This window comes from Aedes aegypti, chromosome 2 (genome assembly GCF_002204515.2).
Source record: "Aedes aegypti strain LVP_AGWG chromosome 2, AaegL5.0 Primary Assembly, whole genome shotgun sequence".
NCBI classification, from domain to species: Eukaryota; Metazoa; Arthropoda; class Insecta; order Diptera; family Culicidae; genus Aedes; species Aedes aegypti.
The window spans coordinates 426,234,617-426,254,115 of record NC_035108.1 but is presented as its reverse complement, the minus strand read 5'-3'; the positions used below and the strand labels follow the sequence as shown (position 1 = coordinate 426,254,115).

The 19,499-nt window shown below is 38.0% G+C and overlaps 2 protein-coding genes across 2 annotated transcripts; one reads left to right on the top strand and one right to left on the bottom strand.

Moving 5' to 3' along the window:
• Positions 1–458: 458 nt before the first annotated feature.
• Positions 459–1,200, bottom strand: LOC5573168 (ejaculatory bulb-specific protein 3). The gene is made up of 2 exons (XM_001660734.2): positions 1,101–1,200; positions 459–1,018 (listed from the first exon to the last, which is right to left on the bottom strand). The coding sequence occupies exon 2, from the start codon at positions 1,011–1,013 to the stop codon at positions 636–638; it is 378 nt and encodes a 125-aa protein (XP_001660784.1). The 5' UTR covers positions 1,014–1,018; positions 1,101–1,200; the 3' UTR covers positions 459–635.
• Positions 1,201–14,446: 13,246 nt separating this feature from the next.
• Positions 14,447–15,026, top strand: LOC5573166 (ejaculatory bulb-specific protein 3). Its single transcript, XM_001660732.2, has one exon. It carries the CDS (start codon positions 14,568–14,570, stop codon positions 14,943–14,945), a length of 378 nt encoding a protein of 125 aa, XP_001660782.2. The 5' UTR covers positions 14,447–14,567; the 3' UTR covers positions 14,946–15,026.
• The last annotated feature ends 4,473 nt before the right edge of the window (positions 15,027–19,499 follow it).

The window sequence follows — 19,499 nt, the reverse complement described above, 5'->3', positions numbered from 1 at the left end:
AACAAGCTTTCAGTTTCCACACAAAATTTGTTGAAACAGTACTCAACTTAATCCCGGCCAAAATATCACTCACATCCCTTTGCGTTTGGGCCTCTCATATTTGAAAATGGCAATAGATTCAACGATCTCAAATTAAGTAAATGGCGATTGGTGCTCGAGACAAAAACGAGTTCTGCAAACGTTTGCAAACCACTGACTGTTGTTCGGCGTATCAAATGACAATCAAGCATCTTTAAACTCCCAAAAGTATGCAATTGTTTGTTCATCCGTATCTGAACCATTTGTAAATTTTGTTAGCTGAATTTGAGCAAGATCGTAACGCGAGTTTTTGTATTGTCGGTAAATATCGAACCGACAAAAAAAAAAATGCAAATCACTAACCACTTTGGCGATCTTCAAACCATCAGGTATGGCTCGGAGCTACGAGGAATGAGTTAGAGGAAAGATGATAAGAGTAATTTTTTTGTACGTAAAATTAATTAATAATCATTTATTGCAGATTATGGTTTCGAGGAACTGACTGAATCACAGCGTGGCTATTGTCGAGCAAATGCGATCGAACCGTTTGAACATGTGTGCAATAAATCAACCATCTTGCGCTCAAGATGGTCTTAGTTGTACAGCTAATCAGGTCTCTAGAATTTGATTCCATTCTTCTCGGCTTCCTCGCGGTACTGCTCGATGTATTTGCCCTCAGGATCGAAGCGGTCCCGCAGGGTCTTCCACTCCGTCGGTCGGTTTTCACTCAGATATCCGAAGGCCTTGATGGCTCCATCTCGTTGCTTCTCGCTACACTTGGCACAGTTCGTCTCGAGGGCTTCTGGAAGGATCTTCTTCAGTTCGTTACCTTCCGGCGTGCAGCGACCCTCATCCATTAGGCACTGGTAGTAGTTCTTGAAGAGTCGATCAGATTTGAGGATTTCATCTACATCGATATTGTCGAACTTGCTGGTATACAGTTCCTGGGCTGCCACTACGGCAATCAGAGCGAAAACCGCGACGAAGAGTTTCATTTTCGCTATAACAAAAAGATACATAATTTAAATGCGCACTTTCGTGATTTCTAAATGACACTTGAAATCTAAAAAAAGTTCACTTACCGAAGTGCTTTGTACTGCTTGGTTTGAGAGGATGCTGTGAAGTATACCTAATCTAGAATCAACAATTGCCTTATATACTAGAATCTCTTGTCTGTGAGTCATAGGGTACCGAAAAAGTGTCTGCGATCCATCCGACTCAGTTCGATCCGATCAAGGACTCGCTCTTCAACCCATCGAGAAGTCGCAGTTACCATGTTGGCAATGGTGCTTAGGCTACTGGCTTTCAGATTGCCTAGACACATATCGTCTCGAGCGTGTTTCCTTTCTCTTGGTCGCAGAAAATAATTGCCGGTTCACTTAATTCGGTAATTTGGATATGGGTGCAGAAGTGGTTGCAGCTCGAAGAGCCCAAGTGAAGAAAAGTCCGACAAAGGAAGCGGCAGAATTGAAAAAAAAAAACACCATGTGGTTCGAGTGGTCAGCTGATGGAACAGCTGATAGATACATAGGCGTCTTAAGAGGTCCAGAAAGTATACTCAACGTGATTTTTGGAAGTTATTTTTTTTATCTAGCGTGAGCCCTAGATACTTAACTTCATCTGACCAATTGATTGGAACCTCTCTCAACGTGATAACATGTTTACTTGAAGGTTTCAAATAAAGAGCTTTTGGTTTATGTGAGAATATCATTAGTAGAGTTTTGGAAGCATTAGGAGAAATCTTTCATTTTGGCAAGTATGAAGAAAAAAAATCCAAACTTTTTGGCAATCTACTACAGATGACACGCAGGCTTCGTCCTTTGCCGGAGAGGCTTGCGTCATTCATAAACAAAGATTTTTGATACCCCTCTGAGGTAACTCAGGTAAGTCAGATGTGAAAATATTGTATAATATTGGTCCCAAAATGCTGCCTTGAGGAACACCAGTTCTTACAGGAACTCTTTCAGACTTGGAGTTCTGATAATTAACCTGACGTGTACGATTTGACAGATGGCTTTGGAATATTCAAACAATGCATGTTGGAAATATATGTTTTTCAATTTCAAAATCAAGCCTTCATGCCTAACATCTTCGAATATTTTTTCAATGTCTAGCAGGCCGACACCAGTAGAATAGCCTTCAGATTTGTTGAAACGAATAAAATTTGTTACACGTAAAAGATGATGAGTTGTCGAAGGTCTATGCCGGAAACCAAATTGTATATTGACAAATATTGAATTTTCGTTGATGTGGACCAACATTATGTACAAAATAACCTTTTTGAAAAGTTTACTGATGGAGAAAAGTGAGCCGATTGGACGATAGCTAGTGCAAGATTTTTGTCTGGTTTTAAAATTGGTATAACCTTGACATTTTTTCCATATGTTAGGAAAATATGCCAACTGAAAACATTTGTTGAATATATTAAACAAGAAGAAAAGCTACTATCTGGAAGTTTCTTGATAATGATGTTGAGAATTCCATCATCGCCAAAAGCATTCATATTTTTGATTTTTTTAATAATCGCTCTCACTTCTTCCAAAAATGCTTTTGAAATCCTGAGTAACTTGAGTCATAAATTAAAATTGTGCGTGCGTTTAAACTACATAGCAAGTTTTTGAGCTTTTTTTTGCAATTAAGGAGTGTATCGAAAAGTAGTCGCAAACTTTCAAAACAGTCTCAAAAATAATGGGTTGAACCTACAAACAATGTTTTGATCAGAATTGCTTTACAATGTATTTAAAAATGATTATACGACGATATTATTTAAAGAAAGTGGCATTTGCATGATAATTTTGCAAATTACTAACAGATGTCGATGAAAATCTTGCACACCTCTGAAAAAATTGATATGTTAATATATGTGTTAAATTTTAAGAAAAAAATATTTTTGTTTATGCTAATATATTCTGTGCCACAACTTTCATGACATAGTGCAAACAATATTTTGAAAAATTCATTAAGAGCAAATACAAAAATCGAAAAAAGTCGTTGTTAATATCGAACGATTGTAATGAATAAAAAATTGTTTTTTGATTGGAAAAGTTTCTTTGCATATTTATGAAGTAACGTAAGCAAAAAATGTTACTCTATATAATTACCGCTGTATATGACAGAGCTTCAAAAGTTGATTAAACAAAAGTGACTTTCTAAAACCGACCTTGTTCCAATTATTGAGTTTTTTTTAGAGCAATAATTTATTTTTTTGAATTTCTTTTTACGTGCTGTGTGAAGTCAACATATTTTCCGATAGAATAAGCTTTTCATCCTATTTTGTTTGATATACATTTTGTTCAATACAAATCATCGAATCTTCAGAAGACACTTCAAAAATGTAATTTTGTGCAAGATTTTATTTTCTATGCTTTATAAACCTTGTTGTATTTATATTGGGACTGCATATTATTCAATATTTTTTTAGCTGCTTCAATTTTTGATGACATGATGAAGATTTGCGTGAAAAAAGCTTTTAAAAAGATAAACTATGCTCTGAGATATACCGTTATAAATGTTTGCGACTACTTTTCGATACACTCCCTACTAATAATTTATTTTCCTCTTTCAATGCTGGAATTGGATTCTGAGGTTTTGTTTTCAAAAATTTTGTTTCTTAAACGAGAAAAACGTTTTTTCATTCAAATTCTGCAATTCGAACTTAACTACAAATTTTGGAATTGCAATGCCCCTTGGTTCAACAATGGATTTTGTTTAAGTTTCAAGAGTCAATATCAAGTTTCGTTTGCAAAGAAATGTTAACAACTAGAGTACTATCTATGTATGTTATGTATGTATGGAACAATGAATATTATTTTCAAAACTTGCAGCATGTGGACAGAGCCATCTGCATGTCAATCGAAAGGTTTACTGACGTCTGAACACGCAAACTATGGGGACTGGGAGGCATATCTAAATAGGTAAAATAGAGATGAAAGCAGGCTTTTGTATTCACGCCACATTGACCCGCTACAGTCCGGGTGATCATTTCAGTAAATATTGACTAAGCTATCAGAGGTGATAAATCTAAGTGGAAAAAATTAAGAGCGAACAAGTTGAAAGTTAAAACATAGAGTCTAAACGGATATTTAAAAAGTCCAAAAAAGTGTGCATTAAACTAGGTATGCTTTGTAAGTATAAAAAGTGATAAAGTACGCAATTTTCACTTATACTATTTTACACTCAATTAGATCAGCCACAAGATTTCGAAAAAAGTGATTATCGATCGGATCATAGAAATTATTAATACAATTTGAAGGTAACTTGGTATAACTAATGGTGCAAAACGACAAAATGTTAATACAATACGTTGCGCAGGTTGCAAACCCACGCTTTCGTGGGTTTTTGGTTAGATTTGGTAAAACACGACTCCACGTGAGTTTTGGGAACATTTGGTAGCCCCTTGGTGGAAAAAGCAACAAGGATTTCCATGACCAAACCTCACCCACGGCCACGGGTAACGCCACCCACAGCGGCTAATCGGCATCGGTGTCCCAGCTAGCAAGTACTCTGTCCACAGTATATCTCCAGTGCCGTAGCGTGCGATTTAGGGTTTTGGTACCGGGAGTACCGGTACCGAAAGTACCGGTATTACCGACCAATTTTTGGTACCGAAATACCGGTACTAGAAGGCATTGAGTACCGGTATTTTCGGTACTGAAGAAAAATCTAAAATTCGTTTGAATTAACATTTTTTCACAATGAATGATTAACGAAGAACTCGTCAGGTCCATCAAGGAACGCATTACAGGAAGACTTATTCTAATTATCATCTTTTCTGCACTAAGGATGATTTGTCTCCCTACATAGAAAGAACGCTCATTGTTTGCATCTTGTTTCCATTAAAAACTTTTAAAAACATCGAAAAAAACTAAGGGTGTAACTATTGAGCGGAAATGATTAAGCAGATCCTATGGTTACCAACAAGATTATCGAATTTTTACTAATTCTTCTTCTTTCTGGCGTTACGTCCCCACTGGGACAGAGCCTACTGCTCAGCTTAGTGTTCTTATGTGCACTTCCACAGTTATTAACTGAGAGCTTACTATGCCAATGACGATTTTTGCATGTGTATATCGTGTGGCAGGTATGAAGATACTCTATGCCCTGGGAAGTCGAGAAAATTTCCAACCCGAAAAGATCCTCGACCGGTGGGATTCGAACCCACGACCCTCAGCATGGTCTTGCTGAATAGCTGCGCGTTTACCGCTACGGCTATCTGGGCCCCAATTTTTACTAATTATCGAATACAAATAAAGCTGCTGATGATGAATATCAAGCCTTCTGACAACAAGCCATATATATAAAACAATATTTCAGGGTATCGAAACATTTGAAAGTGCTTTAATTATGACACAAGGATTGTTCGGAATAATTCATATCAAAGGATCAAAGCGAAATATATACTAACACTTCACGATGCATGGGCAACAACTGGATGGATTAGAAAGAGCTTTTTCGGTTTTGTTACAAATATACGCACATGTATGGCAGTTAAACATTGAGCTTTGAACATGTTTTGCATTTAAAGTCCTATTTTATGAATGAAAAGCAAGGTGATAACATAGTCAATAAAATATTCATTTTGAACGATTTTGGACATATTTGGTTAGAATTATAATTCATAAAAATGAAGAGTAAGCTTTAGCAAACTTGTATTGATTGACGAATTAGAAAAAGTTGCAAATATTTTATCCAATACTGTGTGCTTTAGATTTATTGCAAAAAATCTTCCAGTATCGGTATTTTACCGGTACTACCGGTACTGAGAGTTACAGTACCGTAGAACCGGTACTCATCAAAAGGGGTCGGTACTAGGAACCCTAGTGCGGTTGGCCAAGTTGGCACCCGCCAAGGGCGCCAGCTTCTAGGGGGCGCCAAAATGCGTGACGTACTTGACGAAATTCAACAAGTTTCTTTTTAATGAGTGCATTTCTCACGTCACTATTTCACCAAAAATCTTCGATATTAAGATATACAGTTGAAACTAATATTAGTCAAATTTTCATACATACCAAGCCATAATTTCAACAAAGAATTTTGGTCAGTCTTTCCACATTATTCAATGTGTGATTCTGACAAAATTTCAGGCGGGCTATGGACTGAATTTTCAACAGATTCTTCGTTATCACGAGAATTCAGGCTGAATTTTCATAGAATCGAATTAAAAATTCTGATAAAATTATGAGTTTAACTCTCACAGAATCCCGAGCTGGTATATCAATGAAATGCAAAAATGGCAACTTCGGCTAGGCACTGAACTGAGAAGTAGGCTCTGTCCCGATATGATAGGGGCGCCAAGAAGAAGGAGATTATGGAGGATTTTCTTGAAATATGATTTAAAATCTGCAGTTGTTATAACATATCGCTTTTTGATCAACAAAGTAAATTATATTGAAGGAGTAAACTGAAAATTCATTGAGAAAAAATCGGCAAAGTCTACAAGCATTTCTTAATTTTGTTTCATACATCCGGGTAGATTCTGCAGATTATTTTCTGGCTATATAGAAGGAAATATATTGAAAAATTTTGTAACTTCGTGGTTACCAATCAGCTCTCTTGAAAATAACATTTGAAACATGGTCTATGCTTTTTAACAGAATGTAAAAAAATATTATTGAAAGCCTAGTTCAAAGCAGACATTCGAATTTTGAATACACAGTTTGCGGATTTTTAAGAATATCTTTTAAATAAGTTACTCTATGATTTTGGAAAGAATCTTTATTATAATGCATTTTTAGTGAAATGAAAAACTTGATCATGAAATAAAGGGCGCTTCAATAGTGGTTCGCCAAGGGCGCCAGGAGGCCACGCTACGACTCTGTATATCTCCACAAATATACTGCGACCGGGTTACCCAGTTAACGCGTGTAGATAGTGTAACACGGGATTACACCGTACGCTATATCAAGACGACGCCTAGCCAAAATACCAGCTGAACGTGACTTACAACGCCACCTGGAAGTTTTCATCTGAACGTTACCGTTCGAAGCACCGTAGGAGGGAGAAACTTCGTTCCAGTTACCTTCGTCGACGCCTTAGAAATCCAGGTTAGATCTAACCAATGTAGCTAGTTTAAGAAATAGGGCCCATATTTATTCCCGGGACAAGTTAGGAACAGAAGTTGTTGTCTCCTCTTACCAGCCCACTCAATCTTTCTTGAAGTGACGGTTCGTGTATATAGATACTTATAATTTCCTTTATTTAGCTTTTTTCTACTATTTTTTAAACCTTAGTCGGATCTTTAATCTTCGGAGTCTCTTCGTGTGGGTGTTCATTTGGAACTAAGTGTTTGAGCCATACGATTGTCCCGCCTTAGAAAAAGAGTCTCAGGCCGGGCTGAAACATACATTCGTGGTCTTCCGTGGACGGAAGTGGTCCTTAAGCTGCTAACTATTTAGAGCTTGTTTCATTCGTTACATGTATTCCAGTCAGATCGTAAATAATTGAAAGTGGAGGATTGCTAACCGCTTTTGAAATGCAACAGGGACATGACCAGAATCAAAATCAGCGTGAGTAATCAGTTGACTACAAAGGTAACTAGAGTTGGCTTAGCCCATATCAATCGTTAAAAGATATCTAGAAGATAATAAACAAGTAGGAATTTCAGGTTATTGAATTGAGAAATATCCTGAAGAGCACTCGTCAAATGAAACTCTTCCGTTGGAATTGCTTTGCGAATTGTACAATGAACTCCAAAAGTTAGACTAATGGTTGCCCCCGCAATTTGCGCACACAAACTTTTTGGTATATTCCTTCATTGGACAGATTTCTTTAACGCGAGAAGAACCTCCACAAATCATGCATTTAGCATTCATGCGAAAATGTTTGGTACCCTGACCCCACTTTTGGTACCTGTGGGGTTCTGGAAATTTCCTCCAAATTTCTAGAAATGTTCCCATGTCACACGGACATCGAACATAAGTCTTGCTTTTTCTAAAGCAGTGGTTCCCAACCTTTATTAAGCTACTACCCTCTTTGAAGCTCTTCAAGCACCCCGCGGGCCCCTTAGTATTAATCCATTAATCTTTCAATGTTTATGGTGTCTGTGATGCACTATCACTTTTCGACGAATCCAACATAAACTGTTTCAGTTCTTTATTATAATGTAGACATTGGAATAAGATTATGAGCTTATTAGAACACTCATTCATCCTACTTGTTGATTCAACAGAGTAACCATTTATAAACAATCACATAACTATTGATATATAATCAAAACTTTTCTAGCTATTTCCAAAGTTTTAAACAATTTGTAACTTCTCTACTGCCGTGAATCGCAAGTCAGTCCCATCTGTAAAAAGTAGGCATTGAGAAAATGGGCTGTGAAGTTTCCAAACCCGTTTTCCATACGAATATTCAAGAAATCCCAGAGGATTGAAACATGATCAGATCTTAATGAAACTTTCACAATTTGCTTTTCACCTCGATATCTTTTTGAGAAAAATATAGAGATGAACAAAACCCGGTTATTTTTTGTGTTACACGGGGTGGAAATCTGTAGTGGGACTGGTATGCGGTTACTTTTCATTATGGGACAATTTGACTTGCTATTTTTTCCTCATTTTTCCGAACAAATCATATTATCTTATGAGTTGAGCTGAAAGAGCATTGAAAAATATGTTGAAAACTGAACTCAACTCAATTTTGACGAAAATGCAGATGGGACTGACTTGCGATTCACGGTAGTTTAGTTTAAGCAAATTTAGTTTAGAGTTTTTTTCTCGTCCAGAACATTGTCGTGGGAGGGATGGGGTAATATTTTCGGAATTGAATATTAATGGAAACTACCGAATATCTAAGAATGCTTTATAAGAGACACTAGGATCAGATAATTCATCACATATAATTCAAGTATTCTGCTGTGATCCTTTGGAGAAGTACATCAAGCATGTGGTTAGGACTTTACCATGTATCTTTCCAGGAGTTCGATGATAAATTTCCAAAAATGATTTTACCAAAACCCAACAGAATATTTTGCAGAGCAAGTTTTGTTCTACTTGATCTACTTGGGCGCCTCCATGATTCACTTTAGCATAGGTGGTTTTGTCTGGAACTTGGCAAAAATATGCTTTTATATACGGGGCATATTGAAACTATTTAGCGAAACTAATAAAAAGTTTCAGCAATTGACATGTCTTCCACCTCTGGTGCATTCCAACAAAAAAAAATTGCCGAAGATTTTCCCAGAAGGTCATTCTGGATTTTCACAATATTAGAAAGAGAAAGTCCTCTAGTATCACTAACTAATACCAGCAGATATACGACAAAATCCTGTCGCGAAACTTTCAAAATTATTGTCGGAACTCGACGAAAACCTTGTTAGGTATCCATCAAGAATCTTCACAGAAAATATTTGTCACGTTCAATATCTATGAGGAAAAATGACAATGGCTTCGCGGACCCCCTGAGTAGCCGTCACGGCCCCCTAGAGGTCCGCGGACCACTCTATTCTAAAGCTTCAATATTATTTGGATCACTTTTGTTATAGTAAACTACAATATTCTAGAGAAAGCCCTTTCCGACGAATGCTAGATTGGGTTCTCTTTTTCATAATAATTAAAGGAATGGGGAAAATCCAAGTAGATCATTTATCGAAGACTTATCCAAACAGACTCTAGTCAGAAAAGTTAATAAACTTACTTTATCAATCCTACGTGTTTCGCAGACGAAATTCTACACGTTTCGCTCTAAACCAACTCGATTTTTCACTTTTAGAACGTTCAATATCCGGATTTACAAAACGACGAAAGTGAGATTCTCCACTTTCGCAACCTAACCACTACTTTCGCCGCTTTATTGTATGGGAGACAAAGTGACTCAACCACAAATCAAAACAAAAAACTACTTGAGTCGATTTTACACTGGTACAAAAACGTCGTAAGCAACTGATTGAAACGGCTTATCATTTTGTCATACAATTTTTGTGGGAAATGATACGAACTACCTAGTGTTTTAACGCGAGCTGATTGCATGCAAAATTTAAGCGATGTACACGGTTAAAAAAGTAAAAGAAGGGGATTCATTTTAAAACAGTTTTATAAAGAAAGGTTGTGATTCTTCTTAATTAACTTTCTCAAAACCGTATGATAGTTACTTACGTCGATTTGTAAAAGTAATCGAGATTTATTCTAGGGGTTTTCAGTAATTTTGGCTCGCGGAGCACATTACAAAGCATTACAAAATTTTTGGATGGCGCATACAAAAAGCGTGACTAAGAGGAAGCTATTTAAAAAAAAAGTGGTCCCTCAATGGAACTATACCTATTTGTTTTTTGCCAAATATTTCAAAATTTGTGGCTTGTTGCAGAACAGCTATGGTTAGGAAGTTTTTCGACTTATATTTTAATTTCGAACAACTGAGCTAGTTTCTGAGCGAAATTTTCCTTTTTTTAAGTCTCCATTGATGAGTTAACCACAACTTCAACACTTCAAGAAATATTTATAAACCCCGTGAGATGATGATGATGATGATGATGATGATGATGATGATGATGGTCCCGCCACATACCCCTACAGAGGTTTGAGCTAGACGATATATCTTTTAGATAATTAATTGTGATCAATGTTAACCAGATTTACAAGCAATATTCGGTCTGATTATTATAACAGGTGTAAACAACATTAGAAGTTTCCATACTCTACAGCAAAAAACAAATTTAAAAAACACTGTTGGTCTCAACCATCAATATTCGTAAGCATTACTAGTGATCATGAAAGTTCAACAAAATCCAAAACATTGCCAGATTTGGTAACCCCGCAAGCTGATTTCAAAAACTATGGGCATTATTCGCATTTTCAAGAAATTTCCGACATTCAACCAGACAACTTACTACTAATTAATAGAATCATCCAACAGCCTAAATCCCCAAATTGGTTGATAAATAATCAAAAGTCATTTATACCTGTGTACCGCGCGCGGGGCTCAAATCTCTGTAGACTTCACAAAAAAGAGTAAACTATAACTACGTCAAAATATAAAAAATCCATCATCATCATCGAGGCGAACATTATAGTTTATTAGTGCCCCAATAATATTAAAACAAATACAATTTAGTCCATACAAAATATCAGTTAATGATAACTTCGTCAAGATATAAAATTAGTCTAAGTCTAAAAAACTTATCAGAGTAGCTGTTCAAAAGGCAGCTTTGACGTGTGAAATACATAGTCTTTTGAACTGTGTTAGTGTTGTTGCACGTTTGATGTGTATAGGCATCGAATTGAAGACATTGATTCCTTTAAAAAACAAAGAATTTTGTGAAGCACTGGTTAAAAAATACGGTGTTCTTATATCATCCGCGTTTCTAGTATTATATCTATGAACATCACTTCCTCTTTCAATTCGATCACACAAATATCGAGGCAACAATCCATTTACTACTTTAAAAATAAACACCATTGTCAAATACACAATTCTTTGCTTCACTGATAACCATTGTAGGGCATCTAATAAAAAAGAGGAGGAAGTGAACCGGTTACATCTTAAAATCAAACGCATTGTTTTATTCTGTAAACGTTGCAATCTCGATATTTGAGTTTCATTTGCTAGAAACAAGATGGAGGGGCAGAAGTCTAGATGAGGAGAGATGATTGATTTATACAACTGTATTTTACTTGCAACATTTAAATCGTTTTTCAAGCGACAGAGAACTCCATACTTTTTGGCTATTTTCTTGATAACATTGTCAATATGAGAGTCAAACTTTAACTTGTCATCAATAATCACGCCAAGATATTTAATATCGCGCACGCGGTCAATTGTCTCATCATCAATTTTCACGGAGACATTATCATTTACTCGATTCCGCGAAATAACCATGAATTTAGTCTTACTTATATTCAATTTCAATTGTTTGTATTTCAACCATCTACTCAGAGAACGTAAATCTGCATTCAAGTGTGAAACGGCATATTCTATGTTTTTAGCTGCAATGAATATCACGGTATCATCAGCAAACAAATTAATATCACAAAATCGTAAGACTCGTCGCATGTCATTAATGTACATAATGAATAAAATAGGCCCTAATACACTTCCCTGTGGCACACCAAGGTTATTCTCCACGGGACTGGATATAAAATCATTAAAAGCAGTCCGTTGGGTTCTGTCAGATAAATAGCTTTCAAACCATTTATATGCAGAACACGAAATTCCAAAACGCCTGATTGTTTTTAACAATAAGGGCCGAGAGATTGTTTCAAAGGCGCGCTTCAGATCCAAAAAAACAGCAATAATCGTATCTTTTCGCTCCATTTGTTCTTTCCACTTAGCCAATACCAAGTTCAATGCGGTTTCACAGGAATGACCTTCCCGATATCCCGATTGTTCCGGTATCAGCAAGTTGTTACTATTTAAGTACGTTAACGGTTCCTAACGGTTTCATAATTTCGACTTTTATTGAAGTTACTTCAGATCAGTTTTTTCCACGAGGATAAGTATCCCAACAAAACTTGTACACCCTGAAAGTTTCAACTTATTCTTTCGGAAAAAAATGGATCTAAATCAAGGGAAACCTAGTTTTGCAGGCAAAACTATCACATATGTTTGATCAAATATTCGCCGATAGAATACTTTTAACCTTTCAATTACAATTATATAATTAAAAGCATACTTTAAATCTTTTTTTTTCAAAATTGTCGCGTAGCTGAAAACCGCTGATTTATTCCATATTTGATGTTTTCGGGTGACTTAAAGTCACTTGAGAGACCTTTCAAAACAACCTTGAACAAACGTTCCGAAATGTCAGATCTTTTTAAAAAGTGAAATCCCAGAGGAAAATTGTCGGCGAAGTAAACGTCAAACATGATCAAAAATTTAAAATTTGGACCAGTTTTTAAATTTAAAGTCTAAATATGATAAAGCCGTTATTTGAGCGGTAAAATAATAATAAACCATCAGCTTGCGCAACTCTACGGTGAACCCAGTATTCAAAAGGTCGCCAAAGCTGGAACAACACAGTGGTCGGGCCACGATGTGAGAATGCCAGACAACAACCCCGCAAAAAAGGGGTTCACCTCAAATTCGGCCAGTACATTACGAAGAGAAGTGCAAAGAGATAGGGAGTTCGACCAAGTGGAGCTGGATCTTGGAAGTGTGGGACGAATGAAAAGCCAGAGGCAAGCAGCCATGGACCGAGTTTGTAGGCGTAACATTTTGGCGCACGTCATGCCTTGAAGGACGTTGCAACATCAAAAGTAAAGTTCAGTATATCAACACTTTGAAAAAAGAGAATATTTTTTAACAAACCCCTCATTGTCCCCACCTGACTTTACCACCGTGTTAAAGCCAACCTATTGTCGCTAAGTTCACTGCACAGTTTCAAATTCGCCCAGCCTTTCTTACTGCATACGGACAGATCTTCGGCGCAAAAGAGATGCAACGCGCGCGCGTTGAGAAGGCTTTTCGGTCTTTGACGTTTATTGAAATTTATCTCGGGGACCGGTCAAATCAATCTGAGGCGGTGGTGGTGGTGGCCCAGACTGGCTATGTTTTCGGCTACTGCAGTGTGAAGAATTATTAGCTAATGGGCACCTAGGTCAGACCCGCGACGCGTTGCCGATGATGGAGAGTTTTGTTGCGTTCGAACATCGAAGGAAGGTTCGAGAAGATATGCCAAAATAGGGCTGAAATTAGGCAGCTGCTTGAGGGTGTTGATGCAAGAGTCTCATACAGATGGATTCATGGAGTGTGTCGTGGTTTTTTTTGGGAGTGATAGGGTCAATGTGAGGTCACGGATTGATTCTCCTTCTTTCTGGCATTACGTCCCCACTGGGACAAAGCCTGCTTCTCAGATTAGTGTTCTTATGAGCACTTCCACAGTTATTAACTGAGAGCTTTCTTTGCCAATTGACCATTTTTGCATGTGTATATCATGTGGCAGGCACGAAGATACTCTACGCCCAGGAAATCAAGAAAATTTCCTTTACGAAAAGATTCTCGACCAGCGGGATTCGAACCCACGACCCTCAGCATGGTCATGCTGAATAACTGCGCGTTTACCGCTACGGCTATCTGGGCCCCACGGATTGATTATGATGTCGAATTTTCAGTTGGGCCTGATAATTGTTGTTGATGTGGTGTATAGGATTTTCCTGTTTTAGAATCGATGACTTAGCGAATCATGGTTCCACTTATCATTGTCGGATCAACATTTTCGGAGGGAATTCCCACTTCGAATTGGCGTGATTCAGAACAATTACTGAATTGAAAACAGTTACCGCATGTCAGTATTCTTTGGAAGCGGAACGCTTTTGCTAAAAGAGATAATTACTAGTGTAGTGTTCCGCATATTGTTTGTTGAATAAAAACAAATATATTAATTGCTATTGTGAATATTTTTGATTGTTTATTGCATTTAAATTATTTTTAAAATAGTTGTTAGATTTTTAAATCATGTTTATGATTATCCCAACTTGCATTTGCACAACTTGCATTTTTACTCATATATAAAGCAGTAATCTGAATGCATTTCATCATAGTTCAAATCCAAACACCAAGCTGAAAACAACCCAAACCATTCATTTCCAGAAGTGCATCTCATTATCGAATTAAACATGAAACTATTCATCGCCCTCGCTTTACTCGCCGTGGCTGCAGCGCAGGAAGCTACCTACAACAATCGTTACGACAACATCGATGTCGAGGAAATTCTCAAATCGGATCGCCTCTTCAAGAACTACTTCAACTGCCTGATGGACGCCGGTCCATGTACTCCGGAAGGAACCGATCTGAAGAAGTACTTGCCCGACGCGCTGGAAACCGGATGCACCAAGTGTACGGAGAAGCAACGTGATACCGGAAACAAGGTCATCGCTTGGTTGATCGAGAACCGTCCCATGGAGTGGGTGATGCTGAAGAGCAAGTACGATCCGGAGAACAAGTTGACTGAACGTTATCGTGAACTGGCTGCGAAGGCTGGGATTGCACTGTAGACGATTATTCTATCAAGGAAAGTTATTAGTATCATTTCTGTATGTCCTGATCGCACATTTTGGAATCATGATGTTACAAAGTTAATACACACATATTATCTATCATGGAGAATGTAGTAAATTGAGATCGATCGAAATAAACAGTAATCATATAAGAAACCGAGACTTTTCTTGTATATCTCTGTGATAAATCACGAAAGCTATGCATAGATACTACATACACATCCAACCAATTCAGCAATATTTTGATGAAATATGTCGTGCTGAAGTCGTCAGCAAACCAAATTGCTAAAAGTTTAGCAAATCTTTCCTGGTAGTCAGCAGATTTTTCTGAAAATTTCAGCAAACTGAACTGAAATATAAAAAAAATGTTGGAGAACTCAGCTCACAAAATTTCGCAAAAATAACTAATTCAGCGAAAAAAAAGCTGATATGTACAGACACTTCAAGCATACGTATTAAGTTCTTTACATCCCAACTGGAACAGAGCTCTCAGCTAAGTGTCTTCATAAACTGCCCATAATACCATTTGGGACAGTTAGTGTGTGTTAGTGAGCAGTTTAGTTATAATTCAAAATGTAATGGTTTGTGAATTTAAGAACAGTGAGGAGATCTCCGTTCGGAGAAGTGCCCTAGTCGTCGATATCGTCATCGACACCGTAAATTTCAATTTGCCGTATTGTCAATTCTTCTTCTACTTCTTGGCAGTGTGGACGTCATTGCTTCTCAGTTTAGTGTTCAATGAGCACTTCCACATTTATTAACTGAGAGCTTTCTTTGCCAAAGTTGCCATTTTTGCATACGTACATCAGTAGCAGGTACGATGAGACATCGTAGCAGGTACGGTGAGACTTTATGCCCAGGGAAGTCAAGGAAATTCCAATTACGAAGAGATCCTGAACTGACAGGAATCGAACCCAGACACCTTCAGCATGGCTTTTCTTTGTAGCCGCGAACTCTAATCGCCCGGCTAAGGAAGAACCCTATTAGCAATTATTAATTATTCGTAACAAATCAGATATTGTGTGATGCTACGAGCATGCATGAGCATGAGCATGATTGACCGCCCGCAGTTGCTACTCCGTTATTGCAAGAACAGCTGTACTTACACAGGGAACCATCAGACACTACTCGGGATCAGTAGCATCCTCAATGTGTAAGTACTGGTGCTCTCATTATTATAACAAACAATACCGGCGCCGGCTGCGTCCGAATGCAGGTCAATTTGGGAATGGGAGGGAAATGTTGACGTGTTACTTGCTTTACAGAAGCCGAGGAGTCCTCTGCACTTCCACAAGAAAACACTGGGAGTTTGGATATGGGAAAGGATTCGTTTTGGTAAACGATAAATATATAATTCGAAATGAATACGTGAGCATAAACACGAATGACCGACACTGATAGTGCGGTTACTACGCAAAACGGACACGATTCTGATTTCGTTGCTCGCTCGACAGGAGCATACAACAGGTTCAACGTATCAAACTCTACTGACGCGTTGTTTTTTTTTTGTTTTTCACCGGCGCATTTCGTTTTTTTTTTCTTCCGCGCAACGCGAACCAGACACAATGGATCCGGATTCCGTCGCTCGTCCACAAAGGAACATGCAACAGATTCAACGGATCCAACACTACTGACGCGTATGTTTTTTTTCACCGGCACACTTCGTTTTTTCTTCCGACACAATAGATCCGGATTCCGTCGCTCGCTCACAAGGAGCATGCAACAGATTCAACGGATCCAACACTACTCAGATATTGTGTGATGCTACGAGAAGAATTAAGTGATTATAGCAAGTATGTGGTATACACATTAGGAAATATTACACAATTAACTCTTTAGTACACATTTGTTGACCCTGAAAAGGGCGATTGAATTGTCGAATTCGAGTAACATGGACACATTTTGACGGCGCACAGGTTGAAATCCTACTCGCCCGATGAGGTTTGCGGTGGCGATGACGATGGGCGCTTCAACAAGCTGCTTTGGCTGATTTTCTTCAGCCATCTCGTACAAATCTTGCATTAGCGCACCGATTCCTGCAGGGTCAATTCTGGAAGCGCAAATCAATTTAGAAATCTTGAGCAAATTCACAATCTGGTCGCTGGATTGGCAGCTTGATGATCAACAGCTCAGCAGGCTTCTGGCAGCGAGGTACTACTCGCTGAGCAGGTTCGTAGGTCTTACCAGCTCGAAAGCGAAAATGGACGAAGAAAGCATGTTTTATAACTTTAGAATAGCAGATGATGAGATATGTGCCAATAATGTATTGGGCTTAGAATTACTTGAAAATCGCGGAAAATGCTAATACGTGGGAAAATGAATGAATTGTTGGAAGGTTTGCCATTTACTAAATATTCAATACTTATCTATTGATAATCATTACCGTCGTGCGGGGTGACATTGGTCCATAAGGGTTGCTTTGGGCCAAGATTTTTACAGCAAACTAAAACCAGAATAATGAAAATAATGTGGCAAGCTTCAAGAATACGTTATAAATAGCCACTGGATGGTCATGGATTAGTTTTTTGCCTCCCGCAAAATAAACTGCCCATAACTGCAAAACAGTCACATTCGACATTTTTGACAAAATGGAGTTAATACCATGGAGAGTCATCAAATGATAAATACTTTCGATCAACTTACTGAAATCAGTGAGATTGTTCTAGAAAATTCGAAAAAAATACCAAGTTGTTTTGTCACATTGGTAATTATAACCGTTAGTCACATTGAGATTATAAATGGGCCTCGTAATGTGATAGCAATGAAATTTCTATCAGAATTATTTTCTGACAATTCACCTAGTATTCGATATGAGTTGTACAAAATATCAGACTGAAATGAGCACTTTTGAATTCCTGGTAATTTTTAGAAATTTTAGTTTCCTCCCATACTGCCGTAAAATGCACAATGGTTATCTGTACAATACTTGTACTATCCTGATCAGTGAATAAAATTGTCATCGAAACAGACGCAAAACAAACAACAAAGCATGCACGCTCACAACCGTTTGTCCCAACTTTTGCGGATTGGGATACATTGTCATGAAAAATGTCATGACTAACACAGAAGACAACATTGCTGTAACCTTTTGTGAATGATCAGTTGTTTCGATAATGTACCAATGTTAACTGTTACCGGCAACACTGTTGACCGCGAAACGAAGGTGAATCCACTGTCCTTTCCTTCGCGACTGAGCGGATTCCGCCAAGTGGAATGACAGATCACGGCGTACGTCAGGCACAACAGAGCAAATAATACAACAGAATATTCTATACACAGTTATTCAGCAGTTTGAACAGTGAATCAAAGAGTGAAGTGCACATTTGTCGATCTTTATTCAGTAAGTTGAAAGAGAGTGAAATTAGTTGAATTCCTTTATTTCTGTGCATTTATATTGTAGAATTTCACTAGCAGTTCCAAATCCAGTACAGACAGTTGAACCGCGATAAAGTTAAGAAGTTTCGCACTGAAGGTTTGTCCGACTCGAAGAATGTTCTAGTGAAATGAGAATATTAACAGTATGAATTACGTAAAGATTAGCTGAGGATAGTTCTTCCCGTTTACGGATCAATCAGACAGGACAGACCGAGAGAAATACTGAAATGTAAGATGACTGAATTAATCACTTTTATAACTAACTGATATCCAATAAATTACAGCTTTGTAGCTACTAAGTCTGCAACTAAAAGACGGTGTTTGTTATGATGATCGGGAACATTCTACAAAGATTTCATCCGAAGTGAGATGAATTTTGCCCATCGCAGGTCCCTGCCGAGGAGTACTGTGAACAGGAAGTCGTCCGTAGAAAGAACGACCCAACATTGAAGACCACCCTTATCATCGCAACCGACGGGGAGCCGAAGGTAGCTGTAAACCAAGTCAGTAGAACCTTTATTAGCTTTTTTGCATCGCAGTTGTTGCTGCTGTAGTTTAGAAGTCATTTAGGCTAGCTTTAAACAACTGAAATTTGGCTACTTAATTTAATCATGCCCAGACACGGTAGAAACGTCACAAGTTCGGAGGGTATTGATAAGCCATGCAAAAAGTGAAATAAAATAGAGGGCGATGATAATTCAGTCTGTTGTGATATTTGAGAAACGTGGGAGCATTTTCGGTGCGTGGGTGTCAACGAGTCTATCGCGGAAAAAAGCTGGAAGTGATTGTCTCACTGATTGGGACGGTGCCGACGATAAGTCAAAGTCGGGAGTGTCGTTTAACGAATCCTCTGTGAGTAAAAGCAGCAGTCGTGCGTCTCAACGGTTGCATCTTAGTCTGCAGCATCTAGAGGAGCAACGGAAGCTGAGCAAGCTGTGTGCGGAAGAAAAGGGAGAAAGAGGCCAGACTACAATGGCTACAGATGGAAAAGGCAGGTAAGTTGAAACAGCTGGACGAAGAGCAGGAATATTTGAAGCAGCGGTATAAACTGTTAATGCAGTTAGCTGATGAAAAGGATTCTTCCAGAAGACGGAGCAGAGTAAGCGTAAACAGTAAACGGACCGGAGTTAGCGTGAAAAGTAAACGGGACCAGTTGGAGAAATGGTTGAAGGTAGC